The sequence below is a fragment of the Aegilops tauschii genome, chromosome 1 (genome assembly GCF_002575655.3).
Source record: "Aegilops tauschii subsp. strangulata cultivar AL8/78 chromosome 1, Aet v6.0, whole genome shotgun sequence".
In the NCBI taxonomy this organism is placed as follows: domain Eukaryota; kingdom Viridiplantae; phylum Streptophyta; class Magnoliopsida; order Poales; family Poaceae; genus Aegilops; species Aegilops tauschii.
The window spans coordinates 221,682,900-221,700,295 of NC_053035.3; the positions used below are offsets into that span (position 1 = coordinate 221,682,900).

The window sequence follows — 17,396 nt, forward strand, 5'->3', positions numbered from 1 at the left end:
TGCAAACGGTTGCCTCTAAGCACTCGTGTGCACAAAGAGAATAATTTTGTTTCAAATGAAGACGTGCTAATTTTGAAATGAATACGTGAGTTCATCGTTTCGCCTCTAAATTTTTCCCACATTAAGCAATCACCATTATACCACGGGTTTGATTTGCAGGCGCATTTCAGGTCTCGTGTGCTATATTTAAGACATTATTTATCATTTACCATGCATTTTGGCATATAAATCAAATACTAGCCGGACTGCATTTGCTGTCGAAAGGGATGAGGATTGTTGTTCGATCTGGGAGCATCCAATGGTGCGGACGTATGATCCGTGGGGTTTGGGTTCTGGCCAATCAGAACGCACGACTCAGATTGCACGCGCAGCAAGGGGGGCATCGGCCACGGTTTGGTAGACACACGGCTTTCGTGAGTGAACCATGTGCTATTTGAAAACATTTAAATGAACAACATCATATTTTTGTTTGAATGAAAACAAGAGTTCATCGTTTCGCCTCCAAATTGTTTTCCATGGTAAGAAATCACCATTGTACCCTATGGTTCAATTTTCTCGTGCATTTGAGGTATCGTTTGCTATATTTGTGTCGTTTGCTATAGTTGCAACTACACGTGGGTGATAGCTAGCAAGATCATTTGTGTGTAACTTTGGGAGTTTTCATTCATTGTTCGAGAAACGGGAAAAAATTCAAACAGTTCGGCTGCAGGGTGTGGCCAGAGGTGTAAGCCTTGTTGGTATTCTAATTACAGTAAATGCATATAGAGTCCGGAAATAACGAACATCGGTGTGTCACCGTGGCAGGATCCCATGGAAAATTTTTGGTAAAGATGGCACAAGTTTTGATGCTCACACCTTCCAAATCGGAGCATCTCACAAGAAGGATCATAGTTTCCAAAAGGAGACGCAACACTTCAGACTCCAATCGTCAGTGACTACATCGTTTCGCCTCGAATTTTTTTCACGGTAAACAATCACATATATACCCTAGGTTTGATTTTTCTGGTCCATTTCAGGTCTCGTTGCTATATTTAAGTCAATTTTTTGCACTTACCTTGCATTTAGTGCATATAAATTCAAAACCATTCTACAACTACATGTGGGTCTTAGTTAGCAAAGAAGGTGTACAAATCATTTGTGTGTCACTTTGCGGGTTTTCATCCATTGTCCGAGAAATGGGGAGAAGTTTCAAACATTTCGGCCGCGAGGTGCGGCCACCGGCGTAGGCCTAGTTGGTATTTTAATTATAGGGAATTCAGATGGAGTCTGTGCCCGTGGCATGCTCTCACGACCCCGGGGGAAATTTTGGTAAAGTTTGGCACAAGTTTTGATGATCGCTCCTTCCAAACCGGAGCATCTCACATGAAGGACCATGGTTTCCAAAAGGAGACGTGTCAATTCAAACTCCAGTGGTCGGTGACTTCATCGTTGGGCCTCATAAAAATTTCCACGGTACGCAATCACCATTATACCACGGGTTTGATTTTCTAACGCATTTCGGGTATCGTTTGCTATATTTAAGACCTTTTTTGAATTTAATGTGCAATTTGTGGATATAAATAGAATCACAACCGGAACTGCATGTGTTGTCGAAAGGGATGAGGATTGCCGTTTGATCAACGAGAATCCAATGGTGCAGAGGTACGATCCGTGGGGTTTGGGTTCTAGCCAATCAGAACGCACGACTCAGATCGCGTGCGTGGCATGGGGGCATCAGCCACGGTTTGGTGGACACACAGCTTTCGTGAGTGAACCGTGTGATATTTGAAAACATTTACATTAACTAACAGCATATTTTCGTTTGAATGAAAACATGAGTTCATCGTTTCGCCTCCAAATTTTTTTCCATGGTAATAAGTCACGACTATACCCTATGGTTCGATTTTCTGGTGCATTTTACCGGGGGGCAGGCATGGCTAGCAATCTCAAACTTTGAATATGATAAAAAAATCTCATTTGCTATATTTGAGTCATTTTTTGCACACACACACACATATATATATAAAGTCGCAACTACACGTGGGTGTTAGCATGATCATTTGTGTGTCGCTTTGCGAGTTTTCATTCACTGTCTGAGAAACAGGAAACAACTTCAAATAGTTCAGCCGCAGGATGCGGCCAGAGGCGTAGGCCTTGTTGGTATTTTAATTTCAGGAAATGCATATAGAGTCCGAAAAATAACGAGAATCATTGTGTCACTGTGGCGTGCTCTCACGATCGCATGGAAAAATTTTGATAAAGTTTGGCACAAGTTTTGGTGCTCGCACCTTCCATACCGGAGTATCTCACAAGAAGGATTATAGTTTCGAAAAGGAGATGTGGCACTTCGGACTCCAAATCGTCAGGTACTACATCGTTCCACCTCAAAAAAAATCATGGTAAACAATCGCGGATATACACTTTGTTTGATTTCCCGACCCATTTCAGGTCTCGTCTGCTACGTTTAAGTCATTCTTTGCACTTACCTTGCATTTAGTGCATATAAAGTCAAAAACCCTACTACAACTACATGTGTGTGTTTTAGTTAGGCTATACTTAGGCTACTCATAGTGGAGAGTATCGTATACTAGTATCATGCATATATATGAAAATAGTGTATGATACTACCTTTAATTATAGTGCATAGTATAATAGAGTAGTATCATAGATGATCATATTTATCGCCATGCATGACACAAATTAGCATCGCATTTAACATGATACGGTATCTACCTAGATTTTACTCTAACCCTCTCTATCTTCTTTAATTCTTTGCCACATCAGCATACTTGCTATTTCCGAGTGGATGATACCGGCTAAGATACCACCACTATGGCCAGCCTTATAGTGGGGAGTATCATATACTAGTATCATGCATATGATACTAGTGTATGATATTACGTACGTACCTTCGTAGTGCATAGTATCATAGAGTAGTATCATAAATGACCATATTTATGGCCATGCATGACACAAAGTAGTATAGCATTTATTATGTTACGGTATCTACCTATGTTACTCTAAACCACTCTCCCTTCTTTAATTCCTTGTCACATCATCATATTTGTTATTCCCGAGTGCATGATACCGGCTATGATACCCCCACTATGGCCACCATTAGCAAAGAAGGTGTACAAATCATTTTTTTGTCGCTTTGCGAGTTTTCATCCGTTTTTCCGAGAAGCGGGGAGAAGTTTCAAACATTTCGGCCGCGAGGTGCGGCCACTGGCGTAGGCCTAGTTGGTGGTTTAATTACAGGAAATACAGATGGAGTCCGGACATCATCAAAATCGATGTGTGCCCATGGCATGCTCTCACGACCCCGTGGAAAAAATTGGTAAAGTTTGGCACAAGTTTTGATGATCGCTCCTTCCAGACCGGAGCATCTCACATGAAGGATCATGGTTTCCAAAAGGAGACGTGTCAATTCAAACTCCAGTGGTTGGTGACTTCATCGTTTGGCCTCATAAAATTTCCACTATACGCAATCACCATTATACCACATGTTTGATTTTCTGGTGCATTTCAGGTATCGTTAGCTATATTTAAGACATTTTTTTGAATTTAACGTGCATTTTCTGCATAAATATAAAATTACAACTGGAACTGCATGTTTTGTCAAAAGGGATGAGGATCGCCGTTCGATCTGGGAGCATCCAACGGTGCAGACGTACGATCCGTGGGTTTGAGTTCTGGCCAATCTGAAAGCATGACTCAGATCGCGCGCGGGGTTTGGTCGGCACATGGATTTCATGAACGAACCATGTGCTATTCGCAAACGAGATTGCATATTTTTGTTCACACATACTGTAGTGAGATCAATTGAGTGTGCTACCTCTATGATATAAAAATATTAATGATGATGATGATGATGATAGTAATAAACAGTTCATATTCATTGCCTGAGCTGACAGCATATCAAGTTCAACATATTAACGGTTCTTACATCAACAGAAAACCGGGCATAACTCATAAATTCAGTACACGTGATAGTTCTAAATTGAACGAATTAAGTTGCAGGGTAGGCATAATGACTAGTCTTACGGCTTAATTCCCATGTACATGGGGGAACCGGGATTATTAGGTTGACCCCGAATGAACTTGGGTTTTCTGGTGATTTTACGCTTCTCTGTTACATGGGTGCATGATCCCTTGGCTGGCAACCCAGCAAATTCATCGTACTCGTCCTCATCAGCAACATCCTCGACACCCAGTACCCTCTTCTTCCCATGGATCACTACATGGCAGTTCTTATGCAAGGGTTTTCCGCATAGAAAATCTGGGTAGCATCACTGGCAAGAATGAACGGGTCCGCATGATATGCCATCGTTGTCCTGTTAACATAGGTCCTCCTGTAATCATCAACTTTTACATGACCAAGAGGGATCCATGCGCACCTGAATAATGCCACCTTAACTTTCACATAGTCAAGCTCCCAAATCTCTTTGATGCTTCCATAGTACACCCTTTTATCAGCTTCATCTACAGTCATGCATTCTATTCGAACAGAGATGTTCTGATATGAGGTCTTCTCATCACATTCCTTGGTGTAGAACGTGTATCCATTTATGTCATATGCTTGGTACGTCAACGTCGGTGATGGCTTTTGTGCCAACCACATAGCAATGTCATCGATGGATCCTTGTGCCAAACGATTCTTCAGCCATTCGGTGTAGTTCTTAGTGTGCTCCTTCATCTCCACATCTAATGAAGGCACCATTGGTAAGAAGCTTTGGCGTATCTCCGCCAAGTGTTCTTCGGCATAAGCGCTGAGAACTGGGTTGTTAAGCAGTACCGTCAAATGGGCTTTCTCTGCCAATTCTCTGGGTGCAGCCATTTGCGTGCCAGCAAGGACCGACTTACCTTTCAGCCTTCCCTCGTGGCGAGAGAGGGGCAAACCTATAGGTCTTTGTTTCATGTATTCGGTGCAAAACTCAACCACCTCCTCCGTGGTATAACCTTGTAGGATGCTTGCCTATGGATAGTTTCGGTTCCGACAAAAGAGCTTCATTATTCCCATGAACCGCTCGAAGGGATACTTGTTGTGAAGAAACACAGGGCCACAATACTTTAACTCATCGACAAGGTGCACAGTGAGATGGACCATGACATCAAAGAATGATGGTGGGGAAAATTCTCTAGGTTGGACAATATTCTTGTAATATCATCTTGCATATGATCCAACTCTTCGGGATCTACAACTTTTTGCCATAGTTGGTTGAAGAAAACACAGAGCTCAATGAGTGTGTTTCTTATATCTTTGTCCATCAGATTTCTGATGACCACCGGGAGGATTTGTGTCAACATTACATGGCAATCATGTGACTTCATGTGTCCCAACTTCATTTTACCTGAGCTCACATCCATGAGACTTCTGATGTTTGTGGAGTAGGAAGAGGGTGTCTTAACTGACAACAAATAGGTGAAGAACTGTGTTGCTCCTTTTGTACTAAAATTGTAACTCTCGTGAGCTTTGATGAATTTGTTATCATCATATGCTTCACTCTTGCATTTTGATTAATCAACAAGCATATCAAGCTGTGAACCGTCACCATCCTTTCTTTTACCTTTAATCTTGAGTAGAGTACCAAGGATAATTTCACATACGTTCTTCTCTACGTGCATGACATCGATGCAGTGACGTACACGTAGAATCTCCCAGTAAGGTAATTTCCAGAACACTGATTTCTTCTTAAACACTTGACCCTTGGGTGTTTGTTTCACAATCAATGTGTGCTTCTTACCAAGCACAATATTAATTTGTTTAGCCATGTTGTGGACCACCTCCCCATCATAGGGTCTTGGGCCCACACCTACCTCTGCCGTAGCATCAAATTCAGCTTTCATCTTTCGGCATGGGTGATTTCTCCGTAAGAACCTACGATGATGCAAATACATGGTTTTGCGCGAGTTGGGAAGAAATCTGCTAGCTGTCCTATCCATGCATGTGACACACCCTACATCTCCCTTTGTTTTCTACCCCGATGGGTTGCCTAATGCCAGAATATCTTGAATGGTGTGCACCAGCATCACATGTAGATCAAAAATCTCCTTTCTGTAAGCATCATAACATTTTATAGAAGGCGCATCTATCCACACTATCAGCAGTTCTTCTACCGATAGCTGAAAGTAAATGTCGATGTCATTTCCAGGTTGCTTCAGGCCTTGGATAATCATTGACATCATAATGTATTTTTTTTCTTCATACACAACCAAGGAGCTAGGTTATATACGCATAGAAGCGTCGGCCATGTGCTGTGATTGGTGCTCATATCGCCAAAAGGATTCATCCCGTCAGTACATTCCACGAGCCTTATACTTCTAGGATCCTTGGCAAAGTCTTGAAACTTGTTGTCGATTAATTCCCACTGAGCCCCATCTTTCGGGTGCCGCATATACTTATCCACAATTCGCTCATCATGATGCCACTGCAACCTCTTTGCCTCTCTAGGGTTTGCAAACAAACGCCTCAAACCTTGGAATTAAAGGCAAGTACCAAACAACCTTGAACGGGATTCCTGTCCTGATCTCGTCATCCAATTTGTACTTGTCCTTTCCTCTCCTGCGCTTGTATCGTGCATGCTTGCATGTGGGACATGCATGCAAATCTTTGTACTCACCACGGTACAATATACAATCATTCACACAAGCTTGTATCTTCTGTACTTCAAGTTCCAATGGGCAAACAATTTTCTTCGCTTCATTCGTGCTTCTGGGGAGCACATTATCTTCCAGAAGAATTTGTTTGAAAAGACGTAACATCTATGTGAAGCCCTTGTTTGATAGACCGTTTGCTACTTTAAATCTGAGAAGCGCCAGGGTGGCACTCAACTTGCAATATTTCTTTTTGCAACCTGGATACAATTCTTTCTTGGAGTCCGCATCGATGGTTGGCAGATCCTTGTACCCAATCATATCCTTTTTTGGGCCCTCGAAATATGCAATCATAGCAGCAAAATCGGGCATATCAAGATCGTCGTCATCTGCGTCAATGTCTTGGTTTTCCAGTGGGCGTTTCGGCTTTCCGGTGTTCCATTGGTAGATTGACGCCTCTGCCCCGATGTTAGATTCAACATCCATGTGACACTAATCGGGGTTTGGCATCTCGCAGCCCTAGGTATCTTCATCCATGACCTCCTCTTCACCGTGTCTGGTCCAACGTGTATATCCATCCATGAATCCCTGAGAGACTAAGTGCCATTGGACATCTGCAACTTCACGTGACTCTGTATTGGCACAATCAGTACATGGACACATGATGTAATCCGCATCACCAATTCTCCTCTTTGTACTTTCATCCAAATTCATGAACTCTGTCACACCACTGATAAAATCCGTTGTTCTCCGATTCTTCATTCATCGAGATCGTTCCATCTGCACCACATGAATGGTAATTAAAAACAAAACAACACCATTAATAAGATTAACTGCTGCCCAAAGATGCGTGCATGTCGGATTCAGGGTTCCGCAGACCCTTGAGAGGTTCGAACTCTGGATTGCGTGCGAAGAACTCGTCCTCCCCAGTCTGCCTGCTCACCAATTCCACGGCCTAGCTCGACGAACCAAATGGACAAGAGACATGGCCGTTTACCCAGGTTCGGGCCACCTTGCGGTGTAAAACCCTACTCCTCATTTGTGGTGGATTGGCCTCGAGGGGTTGTGGATGAACTAGTACAATGGACGAACAACCTCAGGAGGTGAGGTGTTCTTGTGCTCGATGAGCTGGTGAGCTGGTCAGGGTGGAATGGATCCGATCCCTTCTATGGTGGTGGCTAGGTCCTAATTATAGTGGCCTTGGTCCTCTTCCCAAATGTAGGCGGGAAGGGATCCCACAACGGCAAAATTCAAAGGGAGACAACTAGTACAAGTTATCCTGACAAAAGTAGTCTTCGCCTACAAAAGCGTCTGGTCGTGACGCCGCGGTGGGCTTCGCGATGACCTCCGTCCTGCCGTCCTGGCCGTCTTGGTCTTGTTGCACCGAAACAGAAACCTTTGCTTGATTCCTTGGAACTCCGCGCCTACGCTTGCCTCCTTAGCACCAAAGAGGAAACTGGTACACTGCACCCGTTGGCGCCCACCTAGCCTTGGTCATCATGGCTCACCTCATATGAACCTCACGAGGTGCACCTTGCATAGATATCTCCACTCCTCGGGAGCCAGCCTGGTGAGGCTGCCCCCCAGGGAGGTCTTGGTGTCGTCCGCCTCGCGAGGCTTGGCCCCTGCACTACAAAAAAAAGACACATCCGTGACATTTTGGGCCGAGCGAAAAAAATTTGTCATACTTATGACACTTCTATGACGATAATTGTGAAAAAACCCGGTATCATCATAGATGTGGTGGGCTCCTACTTCTATGACAAAAAATCATGACAGAAAATGGGCTTTTCGTCCTGGGCGGGCCGGAGACGCAGCTGCATGACATTCTTTGGGCCGTCCATGATGGAAAAAACCGTGGTAGAAGCGAGGGCGAGGAAAATTTCGGGGAGTTCCCGGTTACGGTGGGTGGTGGGGGCCGAGTGATGCGCGTCTCTCGTACACGTATGCGCATGTGTGCGAGGCGTTGGCTCTAACTGAACCCGAGCGAGGCGTTGGGCTCTAACTGAATCCGAGCGATTGCACTGCAGGCTACGCGTTACTGAACCTGAGTGATCAATTGATGGCTGTTAACTAAACCCGATCGAGCGATTCCTTCGCTACTGCTGTGGGGGTGGATGAACAGGACACCATGGCGTTGCCTCTGGATGAACAGGACCCCGATCGATCGAGCCGGTTGGGGCTGGATGAACAGGACCCCGTGGAGGGCTGGATGAACAGGACGACCCCGTGGAGGGCTGGATGAACAGTAGACGGTGGAGGGGTGCCCGTGGAGGGGTGGTTGAACAGTAGCCGATGGAGTAGCGCGCGGTGGAGGCTGGATGAACAGGAGCCCGTGGAGGCTGCAGGAGGTCGACGGTAGCCCGTGGAGGCTGGAGGAGGTCGACGGTGGAGATGAACAGTATCCCGTGGAGTCCCGTTTTGCGGTACGCCACATCCCTCCCGATGAACAGGACCCCCGTTTCGACCGTAGCGCTCCAACACAAGTCTGTTTCGTCCGTTTTGCGGTACACCACACCCCTCCCGATCAACAGGACCCCCGTTTCGACCGTAGGAGGTCCGTTTCCTCCGTTTTGCGGTACGCCAGACCCCTCCCGATGAACAGGATCCCGTTTCGAACGTGGTCGGTCGAACACAAGGCCGTTTCCTCCGTTCTGCGGTACGCCAGGCCGCGTTTTCATCGCCTGTTCCGTCCAAGCCCTCCTGATGAACACGACGACGCATTCCGTTCCGACCCAGCCGATTGGCTCCCCATGAACACGACGACGTTGTTTCTCCGTTCCAACCCAGCCATGTACACAAGCCCTGGCCGTACGTATGCGCGAGTAGGCGTTCGAGACCCCGCCCGTGTGTACACATACGTGGCCGTACTTTCTTTCTTGCACACTGGCCGCTGTACGTACGTGTACATGCTACGTGCGCGCCTCTACTACGACACGTGCGCGCCTCTACTACGACACGTGCGCGCCTCTACATCGACCAGTATATATGTACGTACACGTTCACGACCAGAATGATAACGCTACGTACGCTTCAATCAGGTGGGTCCCAACTGTCAGGCACTTCCTTGCGTGCGAAGATGTAGCTGGTGGGTCTCAGCAGTCAGGGGCGAATCATTTTTTTTTGCCTGGACGCACTTCCTTGCGTGCGAAGGTGTAGCTGGTCGGTCCCGGCAGTCAGGGGGGAAACGTTTTTTCGTGAAATACGGTGGCCCGTCCGGTGGGTCCCTGCTGTCAGGTGGAGGAATAATTATTTTGCGCGTAATAAGGAGGCACTTCCTTACGGCCGCCGTGGACCCAGCTGCCAGCCTCTCCACGCACAGTACTCTTCCGATGGAAGTCGGTCGTTGACCACATTGACCACGCCGCGCCGAGAGCACCACGGCGGTGGACGACGGCGAGGCCTAGGAAGGGGACGACGCGGAGCCGGGGAAGACGCAGCAGTGGATGCCCACGCGAAGAGGAGTACGAGGGTTCACTAGTTCGACTGCGGTGTGAGGCTGCCGTCGCCGCAGAATAACAGGGGGTGTGGGTGAGTAGAGGGATGGCCTGGCCAGCGGTGGGAGTAGTAGGGGCGGTGAGGCCTCCGCGGTATCACAGCCGGCCACGGGAGGCAGGAGCATGCGGCACGACCGGCACTGCTTCGGGCGGCTGGAGCACGAAGACCAGAGGTTGAAGAAGCACTACGGCCGTTGGATGGACATCATACGGTCACTGGGAGTATTGACTAAGTTGACAAAGCCCTCCGTCCCCGTCAACTTAGTAGGCCCACAAGTCAGCCTCCCACCAAGGTGGGTCCCAGCTAGCAGGGGGAGCATTCATTTTTTTCACTACAAGAAATATGTCAACTTCTGACCTTGACTATTGGTCACTGAAAGGTCATTGTTTTTCATTTGCGACCTTTTTTGACAAAAAACAGAAGGTCAAAAGCTGGCAGTCGTAAACTGAAATTAACGATCCTCTCTGTGAGAAGGTCATAGACGTTTACGACCAAAACAGAAGGTCGTTGAACCCATGACCTTTTGTTTTGGTTATTGAAAAGGTCGTAAATTAGAATCAGCCCGGTCCATTTTGATGTTTTAGATGGGCCAAGCCCAACAATTTAGCCTTTCTATTTTTTTTTCCTGTCAATTTTTGGTCGACTTCATGGGCCAAGCCCAACATTCCGGGAGTTTTAATGTTGGGTCATGGGCTTCTTGGCTCAAGAGTTTCAGTTTTTCTTTTTCTCAGAAGATTGGTTCCAATTGTCAATTTCTAGTAATGGGACCCGGTTGTCAGGGTCAAGTTCTTTAGATTTCATTTCATAGTAAATAAGTAACCAATATCTAAGTCAGCACTAGCAAAATACACTGCTTGAAATAGTAGCCAGAATGGCAATCACAGTATTACAACATGAATACATTTTTTTGTGGGTAAACGCGGATACATCATACAACACAAATACAATGGCAATGACAGTATTACAAGCTCTACTGCTTCTGTCGACCTTCTTCAACATGGACCTCCTTCAGTCCTTCTATAGCAGTCACAAACTCTCCTTCTCCTTTCAACCTTCTTTTGCATGGAGCTACTGTGAGAGGAAATCTATAGTTAAGAACAAAATACGTATATAAGCAGTTGGGTACATATCACTTTGGAAAGTACAAGATATCATTTGGCTGGACATGAATATCACTTGTGCATGGGACAGTAAAAGGAATTACAACTAAACAACAATTCAGCATGAATTGGTAAAATGAACTGGCAAAGAATGCACTGTCCAACTGATTCAGCATGAGAGTCCGACGGCGACAGCACCAAGCAAATTCAGTGAAGCGTATAAGTAGATTCAGACCAATTGGTAAAATGAAATCTACTCTAGGGAGGATCACAGATTCAGACCAATATTTGCAAGCATGTAAATACTGATTCAACACTAGGGAGTACTGACTTTTTCTGGCAGCGAGAAAGCAACTCAATTTGGCAAGCAGTGCAATACCAAGTGAATTTAGTCAAACATGCAAGTGAATTTAGAGCAGTAGCACTAGGGACTAGGAACTGACAGCAGTAGCACTAGATTCAGTCAAGTGAAAGTGAATTTAGAGCAGCAGCAAAATCAGGGAACGTGAGAGAGGTAGAGGGAGGCTCAACCATGAATTGCTGCTGCCCCATGGTTGGGTATGTAATTGTCGCCGCTCCTCCTTGTGGATGCCAAGGTCGGAGACGCCGGATCCGTGCGGCTATCCACCTCCTATCCGCACGAGCTGAAGCAAACCGTAGCAGGTAGTCCACCAGAACCTTCTTCCTCTTTGGTTGCACCAGCGGCGTCTGCAGATCCGCCATGGCCGGAGGCTGACTTCTAAAATGAAAAAGAGCACAATGAGATGTTAGCTTTGCCATGATGATATAGTAGTAACAGGGAAGCATACCAGGGATAAACTGTACACAGGGAAGGCAATAAATAACAAAAGCAGCAGTAACATATTCTCATGACCACCAGGACATAACCATCCCAATTCCATTTTACCATGTACTGTACGGTTTAAAATTGAAGCATATCAAGAAGAAATTGTACACAGGCAAGGCTGAAAAGAAGAACAGAACATTAGCATTGTCATGGCCCCCAAAGACAATATTTTAGACAATATTTTAGAAAATATTAGGCATTGTTCATCTTATATAACGAAAAAACTCATAAATGTCGATCGACTACTCCAGAAATGCAATATATAAACCCAGTTGGAATTGATAACTACAAGCTACAGCAGCTCAAAGTGGCAGTAGCTAAAACGCAAGCATTGTTCAAAGACAAACAACAAGAATCCCAGTAATGGATTGAACTCAAGATCCAGCATCACCAATCTTATTGTATGCAAACAATATTATTTTATTTGTTTATATTACTAAAAGGTGTATGAGGTCAGATCAAGAACACTATTATTAAAACAGACATGTCTTCCTTTATGTGAAGAAGTCTGCTCCCTTCATTAATTAGTAGTAATCATTCCATGCTTATCAACCGTGTGCGTGTGCTTGATCATGGTCTGGAGATTACACGCATAGAGGAATAGAATCCTAAACACAATAGCATCAAACAGCGGTAGGTGCTCAACCCATTTACCATACACAAGCAACACTCAAACCATAGCATGTGCATATATAACTTGTGTCACATTGGGGGGTTCAGAATGTACTCAATATATTCTAATAAATATAACATGACCGAATTTCTTTTGGTCAACATCACCTCCGAGCAACTTGATGTAACCACCACCGCAGACAAGCTTTTGCTCATGCTTCACCGTGAACTGCAGCACGAGTGTCTTGTCCTTCTTGCTGAACTCAGGGTACTCCGCCGAGATGGCATAGAACCTGTAGTCCACAAGTAGTAGATATGACAATAGCAGTAGTATAGATTGTAGTAGTAAGCATGCAAGGAAGCACTGCAGCATTTGCTAAACTTTTCAGCTAAAGAACTCTATCTCAAAAGGCCTGAAAGAAGATTACATAAGCACCAGAACACCCTAACCACCACCAATTCTCTTCATAGTTGATGAGACGACATTTACCGTACATAAATCTGATGTAAAAAATTAAGCAATATGATACAACAGCAGGCAAGTAGTATATATCACTCATGGGCATATGGAGCGAGGCGGGAGGCGAGGCGGAGGTAGTTCATGTGCTCAGTGCGCTTGCGGATGGCGCTCTCTGCATAGATCTGGGCGCCGTCGGTGTTGCCCTTCTCGATGGCCTTCTTCACCTTGAGCTTCTGCCATTCAACATATAAACATATAAGTAAAGTATACTAATTCTAGAAGAGAAAACACAAAGCAATAAAGGATAAATGGACCATTTCCCCACAATTTTTTTCCTGATTCAAACATCTAAAGTCCAGCCACTGATGTCTTAAGCATGTGTTGTTGGTATGACCACACATGAGAATCAACTTCAGAGAATAAAAATCACATTTGCTCAAATTATGCAAGAAAATCAAGGGCCCCTGCCCTCCCACTTTCCTAGAACAAAATGAATACATGAGCAGCAGCTCTATAGGACTGATGATGCATGTACTACCTGGGAAAAAGCCACCAGTAGCAGTTTGTTATAGTAGCAGGGTCAGTGAACTTTCCAAATATGGATTCAGCAAATGCATAGTGAGTTCACTTGTTAATTGGCTAGTTTAGTTCTACTAATAACCTACAGAGCAACTAAAACTGTGCTGCTATATATAGACACACAGCGTAGATGAGAAAAATGGAAGACATGAATTTGATGCTATCTTGAAAGTAAAAAAGAACTATATTTATCACAACTTTGAAAAGTAACTAAATAGTGCAATGGTATAATATTTGATACGGCAACCAGGAAGTGGTATAATACAAATGCTGATTAACCAAATTACAAAAGAGATCCCAAACATTTGGTGCTCACAGGTAGAACTTAAGAATCATTGGTGAATTACTAGTGCAGGTGGGTAAGCTCCAGGTGCAGGCGGGTATCCTTGCTGTGGAGGGTAACCTCCCTGCTGCGGCAGGTACCCTGCCGGAGGGTATCCCCCCTGGCCACCGGGTGGGTACCCATGACCATCATTGCCTCTTCCCATTGCTCTCGAAGGATCTAACTGCACATATCATGATCAGACAAATGTTTGTACACGATATATAGAGAAATGTTGCTGTCCCCCCCAAGCATAGTGCTCGAATTACAGGACAGAAATCTTGCAGTCTTTAAGCACAGGAATTTCCAATAAACACGTGATGTACTGTATGTAACAGTTGCTAATATATTTTCTTGTCGGTTAGAGGGCCTGTAGCACCCACCGCCACATTGATGTGTTTATGCCAGCTAGAGCAGAACTAATCGTTCTCATTCCAAAACATTTGACTTGGTAAAAGAACCATATGCTTGAGTGAGTGGTGCGTGCAAGCAATCAGACATGGTCCTCTGACTAAAATAAACAGGGCAGCAATAGCCAACCATTCGTGCCGACCTGCCTACCCAAATCCCCATCCCAATTTCCATGTGACCAAACCATGTCCATGTACCATCGTGCCTAACAAGCAGCAATCTATCCATACAGGACGGGTGAAACATGCATGTACTAATCAAACATGAAAGGCATGCATACATGATTAACCAATCGTGGAGAATTTGCGGGTTTTCTGAACCAAAGGCAACAGAGAGATGGAACAGACCTTCCATTCCATGGCACTGGCAGGAGAAGGAGGATGCTCTCCTCGTCGTGCCATCGCTGGCTGATGTGCCTCACCTACAGAGAAGAGAAGAGAAGGGACGAGGGGGTCAGGGAGAGACGGAGAGAAAAGGTCAAGTAGAAGAAGACAAGGGGAGGAGGGATTCATACCGTAGCACCGACCGTCGTCGAGGTCTTGGAGGCTGCGGTGGGTCGCCATGGCCGTTGCTGGTCGCCGTTCCTCCTATCCTACCTGCAGAGATAGAGACAGAGACAGAGACGGGGTGAGATAGAGAGAGAGAGAGGGAGATTGAAGGAGAAGAAGAAGAGGAGGATGAGGGATTCATACCAGACCATAAAGCCGTCGTGGATGCCTTGGAGTGCTGCGGTGGGTCGCCATGGACGGGCGGCTAGGATTTCCGGCCAGTGGGAGGAGGGTGGATCTGACGGCGGCTTGAGCTGCTGCTGGAGTGGGTGTGGATCCACTGCTGGAGGTGGAGGGAGGGAGAGAAGGGTCGCCGGCGATGGAGGAGGCCGGGGTTGAGGGAGGTCGGCGGCGGCGGTTGGGTTGGATCGAGACAGGGGAGGAGGAAGATGATGCGGGGCTGGGGCTGGGGTTGGGGGAGTGGAGATCGGCGGCGGGGCCGGGTTTGGGGTTGCGGGAGAGGAGAGGATAAGGCGCGGCTCGGGAAGGAGGGTGCCGCCTCCGGCGACGGGAAGCTAGGGTTAGAGAGTGGTGAGGGAGAGGCCATGGCTATGGCTCGCCGGGTGTGACGCCGTCGTCGATGAGCGGCAACGCGTCTGTCGCCGACGAGGCCGAGGCGGGCGACGCGCACGTCTACTATGGAAGAGGCGCCGGGGCCATGGGAGAAGGGGCCAGCGTTGGACAGGACACGCAGGTGGGAGATCTGAATCGTTGGAGAGGGAGAGAGAATGAGGAAGGGCGCGGGCGGCGAGGTTGGTCGAGGACGAGGGAGACGAGGGGAGAGTGAGGGCGGGGCGGAGGTGGGTGGCGGCGAGGTTCAGAGGGGTGGGTGGCGGCGACGAGGGGGACGAGGGGGATCTGCATCGGGGGAGAGGGGAGAGGATCTGACGGGGGAGGGAGAGAAAGAAAGAAAGAATGGAGGCGGGGGGGGTGGGTGGAAAATGTCCATGAGGACAGACCTAGGGTTTCGGCTCGGGTGGGTTTGGGCCGTTGGATCCGGAAGCATCCGATGGTGGTTGATGCGTGATCCGCGTGATATGCTCATGGTCCAATCAGAACGCAGCAAACCATTTGATGGCCTTATGACCATATAAATTGGTCGTGATCGATTCAATATAAAAAATTTCATTCCATTTTTCAGTGCTCAAAATGAGTTTTTTTGTGAAAGTCCTATCAAATATTTGTTCAAATGATATCATATTTTGCACAAGTTTACATCTTCGATTTGCAAACAATATTGACAAAGGGAGTTTTTATTTCCTTTGCATGAAAGATCAATTTTCCATTTTTCGAGTGCCCAAAATAAGTTTTTTTTGAAGGACCTATAATATATTTGTTACAAAATTATGCCAAATCAATTTTCTAAAATACTAGGACATATTTAATGCACAATTGACCAAATGGTTGGGTGTAAAAAGTTTTGATGCACCTCTCGTGAAAAAAGACAAATTTCCGCCGATTCAGCTGAAAGCGGGTCAAATTTGAACTGCAGCTGCCTTATAGTTTTCTCTTTATTTTTTCTAAAAATCATTTCTAGGTACATAAGTATCTATTTAATCAGAGAAACACCAAAAAAATCCAAGATTCAACCACTAGCTAGGAACGGTTATTCCCGCCATTTTGACCGCATTTTGAAACGGGCATAAAAAATTAAAAAAAAATCAAAAAATTGGAAAACCTTCACATTGTGTCATTATATGTGGCCAAGTTACCAACAAAAATTATAAACTTGTAATACGGCAATTATTTTAAAAAAGTGTTCTCAGAAACGAGCTATCAAGTGTGAAGATTCATGGTTTTCAAGCCAAATGATCAATCTTATGGCCACATTCATGACATAGTTTGTTCAAATGATCTCATATTGTGCAAGTTTACATCTTGGAATGGTAGACAATGTTGCCTAAGGAAGTTTTCATTTTCTTTGGACGAAAAATTCATTTTCCATTTTTCGAGTGCCCAAAATGAGTTTTTTTGTGAAGGACCTATAATATATTTGTTGCAAAATTGTACCAGATCAATTTTCTAAAATACTAGGACATATTTAATGCACAATTGACCAAATGGTTAGGTGTCAAAAGTTTTTATATACCTCTGGTGAAAAAGACAAATTTCCGCCGATTCAGCTGGAAACGGGTCAAATTTGAACTGCAGCTGCCTTATAGTTTTCTCTTTATTTTTTCCAAAAATCATTTCTAGGTACATAAGTATCTATTTAATTAGAGAAACACCAAAAAATCCAAGATTCAACCACTAGCTAGGAACGGTCATTCCCGTCGTTTTGACCGCATTTTGAAACGGGCATAAAAAATTCAAAAAAATCAAAAAAATGGAAAACCTTCGCATTGTGTCATTATATGTGACCAAGTTACCAGGAAAAATAATAAACTTGTAATACGGCAATTCTTTTAAAAAAGTGTTCTCAGAAACGAGCTATCATGTGTGGAGA

At 45.4% G+C, this 17,396-nt stretch overlaps 1 protein-coding gene across 9 annotated transcripts; it reads right to left on the minus strand.

The window, feature by feature from the left end:
• Positions 1-10,898: 10,898 nt before the first annotated feature.
• LOC109733364 (uncharacterized) lies at positions 10,899-15,843 on the minus strand. Of its 9 annotated transcripts, none has more exons than XR_012205663.1 (8): positions 15,095-15,843; positions 14,917-14,998; positions 14,750-14,823; positions 14,017-14,175; positions 13,187-13,323; positions 12,799-12,923; positions 11,703-11,903; positions 10,899-11,139 (listed from the first exon to the last, which is right to left on the minus strand). XR_012205663.1 is itself a non-coding variant. In XM_073511172.1 (6 exons), exons 2-6 carry the CDS (start codon positions 14,963-14,965, stop codon positions 12,746-12,748), a joined length of 597 nt encoding a protein of 198 aa, XP_073367273.1. In that variant the 5' UTR covers positions 14,966-14,998; positions 15,095-15,843; the 3' UTR covers positions 12,471-12,745. The 9 variants fall into 9 exon arrangements, 1 of the variants encoding a protein (XP_073367273.1); XR_012205662.1 differs by having other exon boundaries at positions 10,899-11,142; XR_012205658.1 differs by having other exon boundaries at positions 10,899-11,156.
• Positions 15,844-17,396: the final 1,553 nt, after the last annotated feature.

Coding starts and splice junctions, on each gene's coding strand:
- LOC109733364 (XM_073511172.1), bottom strand. CDS start 14,965: ATGGCGACCCACCGCAGCCTCCAAGACCTCGACGACGGTCGGTGCTAC. Junction 13,324..14,016: donor GAGCTTACCCACCTGCACTA/GTAATTCACCAA, acceptor GTTGAATGGCAG/AAGCTCAAGGTGAAGAAGGC. Junction 12,924..13,186: donor CTCGCTCCATATGCCCATGA/GTGATATATACT, acceptor TGTGGACTACAG/GTTCTATGCCATCTCGGCGG.